A 20,357-nucleotide genomic window follows, 5' to 3' on the forward strand; every position below is an offset into this window, starting at 1 on the left:
GGTAAGTTTTCTTTCGGTTATAGGAAAGGTGTGAACAGTAGCAGTCACTAGTTTAGTCTGCAGACTGGAAGATAGCATTGCTCTGGCTCGCACTCATTTCTAGTTGGAAACATCTTCACAACTGTAAGGGTTAGAAATTAATTATTTTTAATAAATTTAGAGTCTAAAGAAACACTTGTCTGGGAAAGCTTGTGACTCGCCATATGAGAGTTGGCTAGCAGATTTTCAAAGTCCTGACATTAACTATACATGCTTTTTTGCAGAAATTAGAAATGGAAAAATTCTCTTGGGTCACCCAATCCTAATTGTCAATACAAGATTGTTTCATGCTTATTAGTATTTTAGCAAATATAGTTTTAAAGGTGAAATGATGAAAAGTCCCTGCGTTTGATTAAAATAAAATACATGAAAAATAGTTTCTCCTTAACTTACCTGGCAAAGTTCTGGGCTCAGGCTCTTATTTCACCTGTAGTAGATCATCTTAAATGCAGGGAAGAAATATCAGTGAATAAAAGGCTCACTGTAGAGGAGATAAGCATATTCAAAAATAGTTTTTAAAGGCTGAATATTTCCTTCATTGTAATGAATGTAGAAAAGTGGTGCTGTGATAATTTGTTAATGAGCCCTGGGATGATTTTTTTCTTATTTCTAAAATATGCTGTATTAAACAGCTATAATTATGTTTAAATATCCATATCAAAGAATCCCAAAAAGGGTGTATACATAATTCTCACATTTTTTGGTAAAACCTATTGATTACCAACTGCTTTAAATAGAAATTAATTTTATGTACCATTCCCTCAGATGAAATAGCCAAGTACATGGAAAAGGTGAAGTTATTGAGCTATGAAGAGAAACCTCTTTATCAGCATTTCCGAGAAATACTTTTGCAAGGTCTTAAGGCTATTGGGCAAAAGGATGATGGCATACTGGACTTCAGTTTTTCAGAGAATGGAGATTTGCGAACCAAGCCTGTACAAAAGGTTGTTTCTTTTTACTTTTAAAATCAGCTTTTAATGGATCTAGTTTTAAACTAAATAAAAGAATTAAATAAAATTATATGGAAAATGGATGTCATAATTAGCCCAAATAGGAAAGTAAGGAAAAAGGAAAGTAAGTCTCAACTGTTTGTTAGCTTTACAGCATATTTCATAAGCAGACACATGGGCTAATTTTAATTTAACTAATTGCTCTGAAAGTTTTTAATATAGCACAATGTTAGCAGGTATACTTTCACATGCAGTAAATAATACCTTGGGAAAGAGAATGTATATTTAGTTGTAATGACATTTGAACAGATGAACATTGCAGTTAATTTACACATTTTTTTTTTTTCCCAAGAGTCTAAAAAATTCCAGATGGGCCAAAGTGTGAGGTAAAATCAGAAGTCTAGTTACCTTTTGGTTTCATTTCAGGTTTCTTACCTTACATAACTATACCTAAATACTTACTTTTAAATGAACATCCTTATGTCATCAATTTGCTACTGAAATTCAGGTATTGTGTACAGTATTATTATTTGTATTATCGTAGCACCTAGGAGACCCAGCCATGGACCAGGACCCCATTGTGCTAGGCACTGAACAAAAAGGTGTTCTTCACAATTAGTATAGTACTAGATTAGGGGTATATTAATCTCTTTATTTAGGCTTGGCAGATGTTTTTACTATAATTTTGATGTATAATAGCAATGCTTGTTTTTAAGTATTTATTTTATCAATTTAAATTTTCACAGTTGGGAAATTGACGGGGGGCAGACAATTATTTAATGACAGTAGATATTGAGATTCAGCAAGTTAGCTTTATAACTATTAAAATACAAATTGTCAGCATCACATGTCAGAAGATACAAACTCTTAAGTTCTCAAGCAACATTTTTCTTTGCCTATCTGTACATTTAGATTATCAATGGAAATATTTTTTGTTGGTTTGTATGTGTATGATGAAATGGATGTTTACCGACAAAAATCTAATACTTCCAGAGGTACTTGTATTTAAGTAGACCGAACTCTAAATTGTCTCTCACATATGGAACCTTGTGCAGAACATTTGCACAAGTAGCTCTTTGCAATTAGTAAAATGTACAATCATACTTACACCATGGAGGAGATTTTATAATTCACACATTTCAGAAAAGGATCCTAGCATATTAACTTTATAGGTAAATACTGATTTCCCATTGTCAGTATGCAACTGCTTGTGTGGAGTCTGTGTGGATGTTTATACAGAAGAAACATATGCTAGTGGGACCTGTTCTTAGTGAAAGCTATAGTACTATACATATGCAGAAAACCCTCTAGCAAATTTATTTACAGATGTAAATTTCATCATTTCATGAAAACTGCTCCCTAATTTTTTGGGGAAAAGTTAAAATGTGGAATATGTTATGAAGAATGATACTGAGGCATTAATATAACTAAAATTTAAGCTAGGTAACCAAATAAGCATTACTGTTACTGCCTGTATAGGACAAAACTTGGTAGACAAAGGCAAGTAACTGGGAGACAGACATTTTAGACTTGATCCTCACTAACAGGGAGGAATTGGTTGTGAAGTTGAAGGCAATGTGGGTGAAACTGATCATGAAATAATAGATGTAAAAATTCTAAGGAAAGAAAGGAGTGAGAGAAGCAGAATAGGGACAATGAACTTCAAAAAAGCAGACTTCAACAACTCAGAGGTATGTACATAGGTATGTAAGGTACTATGGGAAGAAAATCTGAGGGATAAAGTAGTTGAGAAGATCTGGCAGTTTCTCAAGGAGATTATTAAATGTGCAACAGCAAACTATTCCAGGCAAAAGAAAGATAATAAGAGGCCAATATGGCTCCTTTAGGAGCTCTTTAATCATCAGAAAGGAGTCCTACAAAATGTGGAAACATGGACAAATTGCTTAAGAATACAAAAGAATAGCACAAGCATGTAGTGATAAAATCAGAAAGGCTGAGGCTCAAAATGAGTTACATCTAGCAAGGGACATAAGACACTAAGAAGAGGGGGTCATAGAATCATAGAATATCAGGGTTGGAAGGGACCTCAGGAGGTCATCTAGCTCTGCTCAAAGCAGGATCAATCCCCAGACAGATTTTTGCCCCAGATCCCTAAGTGGTCCCCTCAAGGATTGAACTCACAACCCTGGGTTTAGCAGGCTAGTGCTCAAACCACTGAGCTATCCCTCCCCTCCAATAGATATATTAGGAGCAAGGGAAAGACAGGAAAGTGTAGGTCCTGTATTTAGTGGGGAAGGAGAGCTAATAATGGATGACATCATGAAAGCTGAGGTGTTTAATGCCTATTTTGCTTCTCTCTTCACTAAAAAGGCTAGTGGTGACCGGATACTCAGCACAGTACTAACAACAGTGGGGAAGGAATTCAACCCAAAATAGGGAACAAACAGGTTTAAGTGTATTTAGATAAATGAGATATATTGAAGTTGGCAGGGCCTGATGAAAATCACCCTGTGATACTTAGGGAACAAGCTGAAACAATCTTGGACTGTTAGCAGTTATCTTTGAGAACTCATGGAGGGTAGGTAAGATCCCAGAGGACTGGAGAAGGGCATACATAATACCGCTCTTTAAAAGGGGAACAAAGAAGGCCCACGGAATTATAGGCCAGTCATCCTAGCTTTGGTACCTGTTAAGTTACTGGAACAGATCAGATGCTTACAGATGGATTGTTTAATAGAAGATAATTGGGTTATATGTAATAGCCAACATGGATTTGTCGAGAATGAATCACGCCAAACCAACCTAATTTCCTTCTTTGACAGGGTTATAGCCTGGGTGGGGGGAGCAGTAAACGTATATCTTGATTTAATAAGGCTTTTGACACAGTCCCATGTGACATTCTCATTAGCCAATGTGGCCACAACTATTTCACATTTGGAGACAATATATACCTTCAAGTCAGCGGCACTGCTATGGGTACCCGCATGGTCCCATAGTATGCCAACATTTTTATGGCTGACTTAGAACAACGCTTCCTTAGCTCTCATCCCCTAACGCCCCTACTCTACTTGCGTTACATTGATGACATCTTCATCATCTGGACCCATGGAAAAGAGGACCCCTTGAGGAATTCCACCATGATTTCAACAATTTCCATCCCACCATCAACCTCAGCCTAGACCAATCCACACAAGTGGTCCATTTCCTGGACACTACTGTGCTAATAAGCGATGGTCACGTAAACACCACCCTATACCGGAAACCTACTGACCGCTATACTTACCTACATGCCTCCAGCTTCCATCCAGGACGCACCACACGATCCATTGTCTACAGCCAAGCTCTAAGATATAACCGCATTTGCTCCAATCCCTCAGACAGAGACAAACACCTACAAGATCTCTATCAAGCATTCTTAAAACTACAAAACCCACCTGCTGAAGTGAAAAAACAGATTGACTGACCCAGAAGAGTACCCAGAAGTTACCTACTACAGGACAGGCCCAACAAAGAAAATAACAGAACGCCACTAGCTCTCACCTTCAGCCCCCAACTAAAACCTCTCCAGCACATCATAAAAGATCTACAACCTATCCTGAAAGATAAGAATAATAACTCTCATAGATCTTGGGAGACAGACTAGTCCTCACTTACAGACAGCCCCCCAACCTGATGCAAATACTCACCAGTAACCACACACCAAACAACAAAAACACTAACCCAGGAACCTATCCTTACAACAAAGCCTGATGCCAACTCTGTCCACATATCGATTCAAGTGACACCATCAGAGGACCTAATCACATCAGCCACGCCATCAGGGGCTTGTTCACCTGCACATCTACCAATGTGATATATGCCATCGTGTGCCAGCAATGTCCCTCTGCCATGTACATTGGCCAAACCGGACAGTCTCTATGCAAAAGAATAAATGGACACACATCTGACATCAGGAATCATAACATTCAAAAAGCAGTAGGAGAACACTTCAACCTCTCTGGTCACTCAGTATCAGACTTAAAGGTGGCAATTTTTCAACAGAAAAGCTTCAAAAACAGACTCCAACGAGAAACTGCTGAACTTGAATTAATATGCAAACTAGATACCATTAACTTTGGCTTGAATAGAGACTGGGAGTGGCTGGGTCATTACACAAATTGAATCTATTTCCCCATGTTACGTATCCTCACACCTTTTTGTCAACTGTCTGAAAGGGCCATCTTGATTATCACTACAAAAGTTTGTTTTTCTCCTGCTGATAATAGCTCATCTTAATTAATTAGCCTCTTAGAGTTGGTATGGCAGCTTCCACCTTTTCATGTTCTCTGTGTGTGTGTGTGTGTGTGTGTGTGTGTATATATATATATATATATATATATATAAAATAATCTTCTTATTATGTTCCATTCTATGCATCTGATGAAATGGACTATAGCCCACAAAAGCTTATGCTCAAATAAATGTGTTAGTCTCTAAGGTGCCACAAGTACTCCTGTTCTTTTTGTATTCAAAGAGTAGTTATCAATGGGTTTCTGTCAAACTGGAGAGAGGTAGCAGGTTAGGTCCATCAGAGGTCCATCCTTGGTCCGGTACTAGTCAATATTTTCATTAAGACTTGGATAATGGAGTGAAGAGTATGCTTATAATATTTATGCATGACACAAAACTGGGAGAGGTTGCTAGCACTTGGGAGGACAGGATTAGAATTCAAAAGGAGCCTGACAAACTGGAGAATTAGTCTGAATTCAACAAGATGAAATTCAGTAAATACAAGTTGAAAGTACTACCCTTAGGAAGGAAAATTCATATGCATAATTACAGAAAGGGGAATAACTAGTTAGGTGGGAGTAGTGAAAAGGGTCTGCGGATTATAGTGGATCACAAATTGCATAAGAGTCAATGTGATGCAGTTGTGGAAAAAGCTAATATTCTGGGCAGTATTAACGAGTTCTGTGTGTAATACCTGGCTTGTAAATGTCCTGTTTTTATTCTGTATTGGTGAGGCCTCAGCTGGAGTACTGCATCTAGTTCTGGGTGCCACACTTTAGGAGAGATGTGGATAAATTGGAGAGATTCCAGAGGAGAGCAGCAAGAATGATAGGCCAGGTTTTCGAATCCTTTTTAAAACCTTTCCTCATAAAAAACCAAAACAAAATCTGGGCATATTTAGTCTTGAGAAAAGAAGACTTGGGGTGGGGACCTGGTAACAGTCTTCAAATATAGTAAGGGCTGTTATAAAGAGGACTGTGGTCAATTGTTCTCCATGTCTGCTGAAGATAGGACCAGAAGTAATGGGTTTAATCTGCAACTAGGGTGGTTTAGGTTAGATATCAGGAAAAACTTTCTAACTATAAGGGTAGTTAAGCACTGGAATAGGCTTCCAAGGGATGCTGGGGAATCCCCATCATTGGAGGTTTTTAAGAACAGGTTGGACAAACACCTGTCAGGGATGGTCTAGGTTTTACTTGGTCCTGCATCAGTGCAGGAGCCTGGACTAGATGACCCCTCAAGTCCCTTTCAGCTCTACATTTCTGTGATTGAGAGATGGGCCTAGGTATTTAAACATAGGTATTGAAACATTATTCTTTGTATGTATTTTGTACAGCCCTATGTCATACAAAGTAATGTTAATCAGTAACATATTTCTAAACGAACTTACAGCAGAAGGGTAAGAATTTTTCACTTATTGTAGTGAAATAGTATGTTAAAGCTAATAACAAAACAGTGACTTATAAACAAATAATTGATAAAAATCTTGACTCCACTGATGACAAGAAGATCAAGGGTAGTCCACTACGTTTGCAGGTGGGATTTTTTGGCTGCTCTAACAGCAACAGAATTGTGTGCACACATGCTTCTCTACAAGTATTGATTGAAAAGATAGTGTCTGATATTAACTGCTCAGTCAGCCATACGTTAAAGATTTCATGCAGAAAGTATGAAACCAAACCAAAAGCTATAGGAGATTGAAGTCCTCTGAAGTAATACCTCAGGCTTTTCTAAGGGCTTGTCTCCACTTGCATGCTTAAATTGCGGCCACGGCCTGGATTGCAGCGGCATCGATTTAGTGCAGGTCTGGTGAAGACACGATAAGTTGATCAGAGTGCTCTCCCATTGACTTCTGTATTCCATCTCCCAGAGAGGTGGAAGGTAAGTCGGCAGGAGAGCGTCTCCCGCCAACATAGCGCAATGTAGGCACTGCGTTAGGTCGATGTAAGCAACTTCGCTCAGGTGGGTGATTATTTTTCACACCCCTGAGCAACATAACTTATATCGACTTAAGTGGCAATGTAGACCAGACCTAAGTTACGATTTTGCATGGGAACTAATCCCCTGGTTAAAAATTGCATTACCATAGTTTCATTGTTAATATTCTGCTGAATCATGTGTAAAGATCTGCCCAGCAAGGAGAGCTCATTAACATGAGTTCCTTCCCCTGTGGATCAGTGTGGTTTGGATCTGTGTGCTGAACGAAATCTGTTTCTGTTGGTTGGCTGACTTTGCTGTATTAGGTTGGCCTGCTGCAGAGCCAACATCTGTGACTTTCTGAGTCTCTTGTGTCCTTGTCCAGCACAGAAGACTGTATATATTTCCTATTGAATCAGGCCCTAGGTTTTAAAAACCTAATGTATTTTCCTTTAGCCAGGTCAATCACCACCATTCCCTAGATGGCGACATTACTTACCTATAGGTGTTTTTGTTTGCATGCATTGAGGTTTTTATTTATTGTGCCCCTTTTTGTTTTCTTCTGGTGGGGTGCCATAGGCCTAGTCAGCTTACATTCATTTGCAATGGTTTTGTTGAAGTTTTTAAACTGAGAGCAGAATATAGGTCTCATAGCTTAGTGGTTCCCAACTTTTTACTAACGTGACCCACCAACTGCAGCCAAATTCATGTGTGTGGCCCAAAATGTTAGGCCAGCATCCTTCTCTTCTGCTATCACCTCCTCACCCTTCCAAGAGGGCACCAGCCACCCACAGCAGCCCAGCACTGTAAATCTAATCCTGGCCCAGCCCAGAGAGGAGGCCCCACAGGGACGGGGGGAGAGTTGGAAAGGAAGCTTGCCTCACTCACCCCGCAGTAGTAGGAGCTCTTGTCCCGCAGGGCTGGGCTTGCTCCCTTCATTGCAATCTGACACATAAAGTCACACTGTCACTCAGGCTTGACCTGGCTGTGGCAAAGTGTACTTTCTGTTGCAGTAACATACCATGCCCGAAAGCCCTTCCATGTATACTAGATTTTCTAGGTCCAGTATTTCAGCTGTGGTTTCAGGATAGAATGGAAGGGGTTGTACTACTCCTACTGCCAGGGGCCTGTCTTACAGCACGCCAGAAGGCTTGCTGGATGGAGAGAGGGAGTTGGTTCTCACCAAGCAAGTCCCCCTTTCCTGAAAGTTGTGTGTTTGATGGCTCGTAGAACCACATGGTGAATTGCCTGCCGAGTGCAAAGGTAGCGGATCTCCTGATACATCTAGATAGCTTGTAGGTAGTGCTGCGGAGGGACCAGTGGTCATGGTACATGTAGGTACCAATGACATAGGGAAAGGTAGGAGAGAGGTCTTGGAGGCCAAATGTAGGCTGCAAAGTAAGAGATTAAAGTCCAGGACATCCATGGTAACATCCTCTGCAATGCTTCCAGTTCCATGTGCAGAGCCAGGAAGACAAACTGTACTGCAAGGTCTAAATTAATGGATAAGACGACAGTGTAGGGGGAAGAGTTTTAGGTTTATTTGGAAGTGGAGAACGTTTTGGGGAAGGAAGAGCCTATACAGGAAGGATGAGTGGGTTCTACCTTAATCAAAATGGACCCACGCTGCTGGCACATACAATTAAAATGGTTGTAGAGGATTTTTTAAACTAGTGGCTGAGGGAAAACCAAGAAGTGCAGAGGAGCCCAATGTTTCAGGTGAAGACATCCCCTGATGAATTTATTGAAGAGGGAACTCTGTGTCCTGGCATAGAGGTTAGGAAAGAAGGTGGTAAAGTACAGGTAGGAGCTAGTGAGCAACAGTCATATAAGTCTCATTTAAACATAACACATGAAGGCACGCAACTAACTATTGACAAAATGTACAAGTGCTTAGATACAAAGGCTAGACATTTAAATAATAAAATCGGTGAACTAGCATGCCTGGTATTACATGAGGATATTGATATAATAGGCATCACGGAAACTTGATGAAATGAGGATAATCAGTGGGACATAATGATACCAGGGTACAAAATATATAGGAATTACAGGGTATGTTATGTTTGATAGGCCAGTGGCACTGTTTTTCTTTTGTTGTTGTTTTTTGTTTTTAAAAGTATATTCAAATAAGGTGAAAATCTTAAATGAATCAAATTGTACTATAGAATTTCTATGGATACAAATTCCATGCTTGAATAATTAATAGAGCAGTAGGAATATGTTACTGACCACCTGACTAGGATGATAGTGACTATGAAATGTTAAGGGAGGTTAGAGAGGCTACAAAATCAGAAAACACAATAGTAGATTATTTCAACTATCCTTATATTGATGGGGTAAATTTCACCTCAGAGTGTGATGTAGACATAAAGTTTCTAGACACCATAAATCGCTGCTTCTTGGAGCACTCTACTCCTGGAACCCACACTCTTGATTTAGTCCTAAGTGGAACACAAGATCTGGTCCAAGAGGTAATTGTAGCTGAACTGCTTGGGAATAGTGACCATAATGTACCGTATATACTTGTTCATAAGCCGAATTTTTTTAGTAAAAAAGGGAAGCACCGGAGAAGGGGGTCGGCTTATGAACACGTATAGAGAGGGAGAGGTGGGACACAGCCCCTCCCCCCAACAGAGGGAGCAAGGAGAGGCAGCACAGCCAGCAGAGCCAGAAGGGAAGAGGCAGGGCCAGAGTCGCTCCGCTTCTGGCCACGCTCCTCTCCCCCAGCCTCCAAAGCAGCTGCAGCTCCAGGGCTGGCAGGCTGCAGCCGTGCCGCTCGGCCCCGCCCCACCCCCCCAGAGTAGGCTGTGGCCACGCCACCCGGGCGCCAGAGCACGCTGCGGCTGTGCTGCCTGGCCCAGCCCGCTGGAACGTGCTGCAGCTGCGCCGCCCATCTAGCCCACCAGAGCAAGCTGCGGGTGCGCTGCCCAGCCTGCCGGAGCAGCTCCAGCCAGGCCAGAGGCATCCTCCCCAGATAAGGTGGGAAGGGATGTGATGGGGAGAGTGTGGGGGTCCCGGGCTAGGGCTGGGGTCATTTGGGGGGTGGTCACAGGGGTTACTCCCGACTCCCAGCTTCCCCCCCCCCAAAAAAAATTTCCCCACCATTTGCTGTCCCGGCCCATCAGGGTAAGCAGCTGGCACGCCGGGACACTTCGTTTACTTAGGTTTATCTCTGTGCCTGCAGACGCTCAAGGTAAACAAACCATCTTGGCCTGCCACCGGCTTATCCTGATGGCCCGGGAGCCAAAGTTTGCTGACCCCTGAATTATAGGCTTATGAACGGGTTATAAAAATTTTCCATTTTTACTTATCCATCTTGTGGGGGTCGGCTTATAAAGGAACTGACTTATGATCAAGTATAAACAGTAATTAAATTTAGCATCATTCTAGTGAGGAAAGTACCAAAAACAAATAGTGAAGTTTAACTTTAAAAATGGAACTTACACAAGAAGGACGCTTCTTAAATGGAAATTAAAAATAGCAGTCACAAGGGTAAAATGCCTTCAAACAGCATGGAGACTACTTAAAAACATAGAGGCTCAGACTAAATGTATATCCCAAATCAAAAAAGATGGTAGGAGGACCAAAAGAATGCCACAATTGCTGAACAGCAGAGTAGTGGAGGCCATTATAGGCTATAAGGCATCCTTTAAAATTTGGAAGTCAAATCCTAATGAGGAAAATAGGAAGGAGCACAAACTCTGGCAAGTAAAATGTAAAAATATAATAAGGCAGGCAATGAGAGAATTTGAGAAGCAACTTGCTAAAGACACAAAAACTAACAAGATATTTAAGTCCAAAGCAGACTGCAAGGAGTCGGAGGGATCTCACAAAACTGGGTGACTGGGCAACAAAACGCAGATGAAATTCAGTGTTGTTAAGTGTAAAGTTATGCACATTGGGGGGGGGGGGGAAATAATCCAATCTATACATACACAATGATGGGTTCTAAATTAGCTGTTACCATCCAAGAAAGAAGTCTTGGCATTACCCTGCATGGTTCTCTCACACATTGAGCGGAATTTTTAGCAGCAGTCAAAAAAGACTAATGGTATGTTAGGAACTATTGGGAAAGGGATAGAAAATATTGTAATGCCACTATATAAATCCATGGTGTGCTCTTTAGAAAAGAGACAACTAAAGCAGGATATGATAGGTGTATAAAATCATGAATGGTATGGAAAAAGTGAACAGAAGTTATTTATCCTTTCACACAATACAAAAACCAGAGGTCACCTGATGAAATTAATAGGCAGCAGATTTAATACACATAAGAGGAAGTACTTTTCAAGCAATGCATAACTAACCTGTGGAACTCATTGCTGTGGGATGTGGTGGCCAAAAAAGAACTGGATAAATTAATGCAGGATAGATCCGTCAATGTCTGTTAATCAAAATAGTCAGGGGTGCAAGCCGATGCTCGGGGTGACCCTCAGTCTCAGATTACCAGAAGCTGGGAGTGGAAGACAGAGGCAGATCATTGCATAATTGTTCTGTTCTGTGCACAAGCTCTAGCATAACAAGAAGATACCAACATTATATTCCAGAGGAAGCCTCTGTGACTGTTAAACTAAACTCCCTGGAGTAAGGGCAATGTCTTATGTTTTTTCCGTGCTTAGCACACTGACAGCACTCCATAATTGTTGGAAAATAAACAGTGGAAATATGGGTTACAGTGATTCATACTTCCTTCTCACATTCTGTTTCAAACACACAGGTGTTGCTTTTGTGAGATGAGTACTGCCTGATTTCCGTTGCCATGTGATTCACCTGCATCAAGATTGAGATCCTTTTTTTTATTAAATAATCTTGGAAACAAGATAAATGTACTTTGCTTTTGTGTAGAATGTAATTGATATCTGTTTTTACGATGAGCATTTAAAATCTCTCACAGTACAATCAGGGGGAATGCATTATCTCCTGTATAAAGGCAATACAGTGCTGAAATATTCCTCCTTAATTTTGGTCAGAACGAACAAAAGTGTCTGTGTTTATTCCTGCCTAATGCATCACAAATCTGCTGACATGCTAACCTTGGAGTCTTGGCTGGCGTTAATCAGGCCTGTGCACCGGCAGGAAAGATGTACCTAATGCACTCCATCAGTGCAGTTTGCATATGGAAGTTCTCACAGGGGAGCTGCCCTGTGCCAGCTGAGGGTTACCTGCCCACTGCAGTTATTGTATGTAATTATCGAACCAATCTGTTCAGCCCAGCAGGGTTTAGATGGTAATCATGAAGCAACACTTTGGAAAAGAAAGATGTAATGTGCTCTCCCCTTCTATCAGCTATGTGAAGTTGTAACACTTTTAAAGATATTTTAGTAAAGCAGTACATTCTTATTCGGTTAATAAAAAAGCAAGTTAAACTTTCCCAATGTTTAGCAAAGTTATGTATGTGGGCCAATACATCCTTTGCAAAATGATGTGATTTTTTTTTTTTTTAAGAAAGTTTCCATAGCCACTTTAAGAACACTTTGCAACAGTGGGATTAATTGTAATACACAGATAAGTTCTATATATTCAGAAGTTTTAAGATAATGTGTCTTGAATAGAGTTCAGCATTCCCTTTTAGCTCTCCTTGGAAGAGAACCTATAGTTGCCATTAGGAAAAAAAAAAGCTGTCTGTGGGTGTTAGATACTTTTTAGCTGTGCAAAAAAAAGGCTTTAAGCCTTTGGATTCAGATAAAGTTTGACTTAATATGGTATATGTTAATTACTAAAAATGTAATTAATTTTAATGTTGGGTAAGAACATTTTTCTGTATTATTTTAGGATAGATTGATTCTTTGATAATTATTAAATTTAAATTATTACTAAAATTAGAGAGGCCTTGATTTAGAAATGTGGATTGTTATAGTTTAAAATAAAAACATTCTTAAAATGTGAACAAATAGCTTTTTGTGGAAAGGTAAAACTGAACTGTTTAAAATTGTATATTGTAATCAGTACTGTGTCTAACTTTTAGATTAATATTTTTGAGTCAATTGCCTTCTGCATAAAGAGTATAGTGAATATTCAGATCCGGTGTTATGGAGATTGTGGGACAAATGACTTAGAATCACAGAGTAACACATGTAAATATCACACATGTAATATTGTAAATATTGTAAACACATGTAAATATCTTCTACCTCACTCTTATTTAGTCAGTCTACTTGGAATTTCTGCTGTTGTCTCAACCACTTTCTTTTCTTTTTTACAGAAGAAAAGAAAGGCAGCGGCATCAGCAGCAGCCACAACAGAGGAAAGCACTGGAACAGACATGGAAGATGTGGAAAGTCCACGAAAGAAGAGACCTGCTCGTTGTAGTAAGTCAAGAGCCATACTTCCATTAGTCTGTGCTATTCACTCCCACACTGATAAGAATTAGTCCTACCTTTAAATTTTTTGGCTTTCATGGCAGGTAACTTTAGGAAAATTGAGATTTAGTTATCTGTCCTACGTACAGCAATTATATGAATATGTTCATTATGTTTGCATGTCATATAAAGCTGATGGGACTATTAGTCGATAAACATTGGTAGTTGCTCCCTGCCCCTTTTGCCATTGGTCATTCTCCCCCTTCGTTTTCATTTTTCTCTTCCCCTGTCTTGTCCAATTCGCTGTCAGGAAACGCTGACTCCTCAGGACCAATTCCTCACAGCATGTTACAGCCAGAGGCTAGCAGCAGCAGCAGCTTACAACAGTGAGTGGATTTAAAGTAAAGGAAAGGAGTAGTTTTAAGGATAGAGAATTATGAAAATAGAATTAAAATAATTTGGTACAGTTTGACATAATTGCTTTTCTTAGAAAAAACCGTAGGCTAGTACAATAGGGTTACTGTAAATCAAGATTAAGGTTCATTGGTAGAGCTGTCTGAGAAAACTTGTGTAGTGCATATTCATGCTATTTCTGGCTTTAGCCTTTGCTATCTATCCCTCACACAGATGAGAAAAAAATTCAACTAATTAGAAAAATAGTAAATGATTCTGAAGAATTTTTGTTTCAGATTATATTTTTCAAATAAAAGTGCAAAGCAGTGTCCAGGGTTAAGCACTATAAAAATAACAAAACAGTGGAAGTCAGAGACACTTGAGTTTTTAACAAGCAAAACTGATTTTATGGCAAATGCAGACAGGAAAGAAGGAAGGCAGGGGAAAAAGTGATGCTACACTTTGAAGTAGAATTATTTGTAATTTATGAATTGAGCCTGGTATAAATACCTAGATAGCATGACATGAACTACAGCGATCAGACTAGTTTCATACCCGAGTTTGACATTGTCCCTTCATGTTTCAGCTGTTTACATTACAGAGAAGTCTGACCATGAAAAAATGATTTGTGCATTTTTAATATGAATGTTTCTGTATTGCTGACTTCAGTTTATAATTTTTTTCAGTCCTCGAAGGTTGTTAATTAACTAGATTACACTTTATGCTGGCAACAGAGGGATTCAGTTTTATGCTGAATTTTATTCTATAGTTTAAACAGATTTTAATTAAGACCAGATAACACAATATTTTATGATTTTTGTGACCACCAAATCTATACACTACTAGTGGTTTGGCCACTAATCTGAACCGCAGGTACTGGCCTAAACCTGATCCAAATCTGAAAACTGCGTTTTTGGTTCTTCCTAGTTAAAATATTTATGATATCTTCTATGACTGATGCATATCCTTACTTATTGCATTGCCTTCTAAAATTTGAGTTCAATATTAAACAGTTCTTTGTATCAGTTTGGGTCTCTCTGAAGGTGCACATGCCTATGCACATGAGCTTGGAATCTTTTCGGAGTAACGGTGTAACGATGTCTGGGCCATACATGTCCTGTGTCTCTTCATGCTCTCATGTGAGGGCTTAAAGGGTGGATTGGCTGCGACACTCCCTCAGTTCCCTCTTACCATGTATGCCAACAAGACAGAACCTGGCAAATGTCCGATCTGGTATTCTTCCTTGAGCTTCAAACTCACTTCAAATTATATTATGAAGAAAACCCTCTTCAATTCCATGTTTCTAACTGATTTGGATGTTCCAAAAAATTTAAATAAAACCCAGGTGGTGACCCCATTGAGGGTTGAGGCATTTCGTGCTAGCCGTCATCATGGTGGATTTTTTAACCCCTATGGGTTTAGCTCTGTCCACTGTGAAATGATCTTGTGCCCTTAATTGGCAAGCACAGCCGATGACTTTTCTGCTTTGGGAGGGGCACATCCCCAACAGATGCTCAGTCTGTCATTCCTTCTTGGCCCACACTTGAAAATTGAGAGACAAGGCTCAAATTACACCTCTTTCAGCAATCCATGAAAGTCATGTCTGATCCTGGAGAGGAGAGATCCATGGAATGTGAATAGAGGAGACTATCCACAGCAAGTGCTGTAGAAAGCAGGCACCTGACCACTTGTTCCAGCCAGAAGTCATCAAAAAGGGCTCCAAGACCACTGGCACCAAGACTTAAGACACTGACTAGCCTGACACTTGCACTCTGGCATCGATGACCTCTGCACTGAGTGCTTTGGCACAGACTCCAGGACAAGGAGACCCATGTCATCTGCTTTTACAAAGTGCCAAGCAACAGACCCACACCAAGTGCAAATGCAGCTCAGTGTGTGTAGTGGATTCATCCTCTAGGAGGACTTAAAACATTCCTCCAGAGATGCCTTTTCCAAGTCCTCCTCGATGTTAAGGGCTGGGCGCATGGTGCTGACTGAAGAACGTGCAAGAGACAGCGTTACTTACGCTGTTTTTGACACCGGAACCATATGGGTACTGAGATATGCCTTGGAAGTACTGACATCTCCTGTCTCCTTAGTACCAGGACAGGCACCTCACCAGAGGCCCCGGACCTGGATTTACCCCAGCAGGACCACTGTTCCCAGAGGCTGTACTTCTATTCACCATTTCCAACTCACTCCTTCTCCCCTACATCATATAGGGAACCTCTCCTATCGGACCATAAAAGGATCTAAGCGGGAGTTCTAGAAATGTTCCATTCTGGGCATTTGTGTGACTGGCAGTGGACAAGTCAACAGCGATCTGGCCAGTACCCTTAATGTTCCACATTGGCCTTTTTGGGCCTACGGAGGTTCACCTTCCTGTGTGTCAAGAAACCGATCATGGTCACATGTGTCCAGGAAAAGGAGGTGGTTTTGATCATCATCGACCTGAATGGCCAGGCCCCTCACCAGAAATGGAGGAAGCCCCTCATAAGCAAGTGGAGACTGCCCTCTCCACTGAAGGAGTCTTCAAGTTCTCCTAATAAGACAGTCACTTCAGCCCCTACACCAGCCGTTGATGACTCTAGAGCCTTCCAAGACCTGCTCTCGAGGATAGCTGAAACCTTGGATGTGGAGACACTGATCCAAGAGAAACACACACAAGTTGTTCATCATTCACAGCTGCTTAGTGCTATCAAGAATTTCCCTCCCAATTAATGAAGGTGTACTGGAGCCAGCAAAGTAGAAAGGTACTAGGTACCACCTAAGGGCTTTTGAACACTTTTCTGGGCATCCTGCAGCAGGATCACTAGCAGTACTTGTGGTCCAGGAAAAAAAACAGGTCCACTAAGGGGATTCTGAAAGATAAGGATCCCGAGAAATTGGACCTTTTCGGTCACAAGTTATATTTATCTGGCTTGCTCCAGTTCTGTATCACAAACAACCAGGCCCTGTTGAAAATATTTTTCCATCCTATTTAAGCCACAATACTGTAGAGAAGTGTTCAGAGATGCTATCGAAGGGAGCCAGATGACAGCAAATGGATTAGTCTGGTACAGCTGCTAGGGCATATCCATGGCAATCACAATAAGATCTGTCTCATGGCAACAGCTCTCTGGGATTCTGAGAAGTCCAGGCAACTATAGAGGACTTAGTCTCCAAGGGAATGGAGCTGTTCTGCAATAACACAAATGAGGCACTCCATTCCATCAAGGATTTGAGGGCAGTGCTGAGGTTACTAGGGATCTACACCTAAGCCATTTCAGTACCAGCTCCTGCAGTGGCAAAGAACGCTGTTGTACCCTACAGTCACCAACCAGATTACTCACACTGATATACCAGGAGATGGGATGGCAGTCATCCTTTTCCATTGCGCACCAGGCTCCATCCCAGAGGCAGCAGGTTGGATGGGAGCCATGTCAGGATCCAACCCAGCGATGACAATCAGAAATTGCTTTGCCCCTTTCTATTGGGTGTGGTCAGAGATAAAGCCAACAAGTGGGTGGTGGACATTGTAGCCATTCTTTGCTTGCTCCCCACTATTCACCCAGTCCCTCTTCAAGGACCCTTCTCTTGAGAAGCTATTACTAAAAGAAGTGGCCTTGTTGTTTCATCTGTAAGCATCGGAGAAGTTTTTAGGAGTACAGGGTAAGAGGCTTCTACTCCCTTTGTTTCTTTATTCCAAAGAAAGGGTTCTTCATCCTATTCTAGACCTGAGGAGACTGAATATGTGCGCTGTCTCAGATTCAGCATGGTAATGCTTGCCTCCATCATTCCATCTCTTCAGGCTCAAGACTGGTTTGTGGCTTTTGACTTACAGGACCTGTACTTCCATGTTGCCATCCACCCACCCTATAGGAAGAACCTGAAAGTTACAGCAGAGCCAAATCACTTCCTGAACTAGGTACCGTCTTTTGGACTCTACAGTATGAAGGATCTTCATGAAATGCTTTGCAATGGTAGCAGTATGTCTGAGAAAAAAGAGCACCCATATCAATCCATACGTAGATGGCTGAGTGAATGGAGGCAGGTCATATCAGGAAGCTCTGACAAGCTTCAGTTGCGTCTTCTCCTTGTTTCCCCAGCTGGGCCTCCTGATAAATTATGAAAAATCATTAATTATCCCATCTCAGATATCAGCGTTCATAGGGGCCAAGGTCAGTTCCAGGATAGTGAGACAGTTTACCTGCTAGAGGACAGATTCCCTAATCCCGTTAGGAGCCGTTAACTAGGGCTGGGGCTACTCAGGGAGAACAGGGGTTTAAAAAGCCAGCTCCTAAGCAACCAGAGGAGCTAGCGAACAGGAGCAGCTAACGGGGGAGTTTTGTGAGAGAGTTCTCCTCGGGAAGGAGGAGCAACTATGTTACCCTTGGGATGAGTTTGTTGTTTGTTAGTTTGTGTGCTTGCTACTTGATTGAAGTATAGTGTGTGGTCTGTTTGGGGGGCCATTTGCTGAGTCTAACAGCCTGCTAGGCAAGGCTGAGAGCATCTTAATGAGCCTTTGATCCCTAAGCCCTTCAGGATCATTAACGGGGGGCGGAGGGGCAGGGCTACTTGGACAACAAGGGGCTTAAGAAAACAGCTCTTAAGCAACGGGAGCAGCTAGTGAGCAGGAGCAGTTAATAGAAGTTTTGCAAGGGAGTTTTAGAGAAGGAGCAGGAGAACCAGATAACACCTGATTAACATTCTCTGAATTTAGGCAATAAATGCCCCCTCCCCTCCCAAGAAAAATAAACAAAAAAGCTGCAGAGGTAAAAAGAATGCATGCAGAAATACAGCAGCAGAGTGGGGGCTATCCAGTTCATTGGACTGAATGCAGCATGTGTGATTTACCTCTCTTGTGGGCAGTTGGCATATGTGTGCATTCGGTGCAGGGAGCTTATAGCCCTCAGAGACCAAGTACGGGCTTTGGAGACCAGAGTGGCTGAACTGGAAGAGCTAAGGGAGACAGAGGTACATATATGAGACTTCGTGGTACACCCCTAACCTCTGTGCTGTTGAGGGTGAAAGTCTTGGGGAAGGAGAACATCAAACTAGAGCAAAGGGAAACGATCCCATAATTGGGACCCTCCTTCCAGAAGAAGTCATGATGTCCTCTTTCACTGAGGACTCCTCTCCAGGGAAGGAATCCCAGTTATTAGGAAGAGACAGTTAATAGTAATGGGAGATTAGATCATTAGAAATATAGACAGTTGAGTTTGTGATGACCAGGAGAAGTGCATGGTGAATTGCCTGATGGGTGTGAACGTTGCAGATCTCTCGAGACATCTAGACAGGCTTATGTGCAGTGCTGGGGAGGAACCGGTGGTCGTGGTACACGTAGGTACCAATGACATTGGGAAAGGTAGGAGAGAGATCCTGCAGTTCTGCCTGTCTAACTGGCTCTGCGCATGGAACTGGAAGCAACCATGGAGGTCCTGGAGGCCAAATTTAGGCTGCTAAGACAGACATTAAAGCCCAGGACCTCCATGGTTCCTTCCAGTTCCATGCGCAGAGCCAGTTAGACAGGCAGAACTGCAGGATCTCAATGCATGGATGAGACAGTGATGTAGGGATGAGAGTTTAGGTTTATTAGGAGCTAGGGAACCTTTTGGGAAAGGAGGAGCCTATAAATGAAGGATAGGCTCCACCTAAACCAAAACGGAGCCAGATTGCTGGCATGTAAAATTTAAAAGGTTATAGAGGAGTTTTTTAACTAAGGGTGGGGGGAAGCTGACAGTTGCGGAGGAGCACATGTATTATAAGGGAGGCTCTATTAATGGGGATTCTCTGTATCCTAGTAAAGAGGAGAGGGTAGAAGTTGATAAAATACAGGAAGGAACTGAAGAAACAGTCAAATGAAAGAGTGCCATTCAATTTCATCACAAGTAAAAAGTGACAAATTTAATAAATGCTTATATACAAATGCTAGAAGTCTAAATAATAAGTTGGGCAAACCTAAGTGCCTGCTATTAAATGAGGATATTGATATAATAGGCATCACAGAAACTTGGTGGAATGATGATAATCAATGGGACATGGTAATACCAGGGTACAAAATACATTGGAATGACAGAGTAGGTTATGGTGGTCGGGGAGTGGCACTATCTATGAAGAAAAGCATAGAATCAAATAGTACCATAGAATCTCTATGGATAAAAATTCCATCCTTAAATAATAAGAGTATAGCAGTAGGAATATACTACCAACCCCACCTGACCCAGGATGGTGATGGTGAAATGCTCCAGGAGATTAGAAAGGTTATAATGAGAGAGAACTCAATAATAATGGTGGATTTATACTGTCTTCATATTGACTGGGTACATGTCCCCTCAGGATGGGATGCTGAGATAAAGGTTCTAGACCTGTGCTTCTCAAAGTCGGGCCGCCGCTTGTTCAGGGAAAGCCCCTGGCGGGCTGGGCCGGTTTGTTTAGGCTGCGTCCGCAGGTTTGGCCGATCGCGGCTCCCACTGGCTGCGGTTCGCCGCTCCAGGCCAATGGGGGCTGTGGGAAGCAGCGTGGGCCGAGGGATGTGCTGGCCACC

At 41.5% G+C, this 20,357-nt stretch overlaps 1 protein-coding gene across 2 annotated transcripts in view; it reads left to right on the forward strand.

Moving 5' to 3' along the window:
* The window catches only part of VRK1 (VRK serine/threonine kinase 1), a 56,322-nt gene that overhangs the window by 24,916 nt on the left and 11,049 nt on the right, over positions 1-20,357 (forward strand). Inside the window, exons 11-13 of one of the 2 annotated variants that reach the window (XM_024219344.3) lie at positions 805-983; positions 13,342-13,447; positions 13,749-13,824. In XM_024219344.3, the coding sequence (XP_024075112.2) occupies positions 805-983; positions 13,342-13,447; positions 13,749-13,824 (361 nt within the window). The remainder of the gene's footprint in view (positions 1-804; positions 984-13,341; positions 13,448-13,748; positions 13,825-20,357) is intronic. The other variant, XM_024219342.3, reaches the window with a different exon arrangement.

Source organism: Terrapene carolina, unplaced genomic scaffold (genome assembly GCF_002925995.2).
Source record: "Terrapene carolina triunguis isolate 2854851 unplaced genomic scaffold, T_m_triunguis-2.0 Scaffold96, whole genome shotgun sequence".
NCBI classification, from domain to species: domain Eukaryota; kingdom Metazoa; phylum Chordata; order Testudines; family Emydidae; genus Terrapene; species Terrapene triunguis.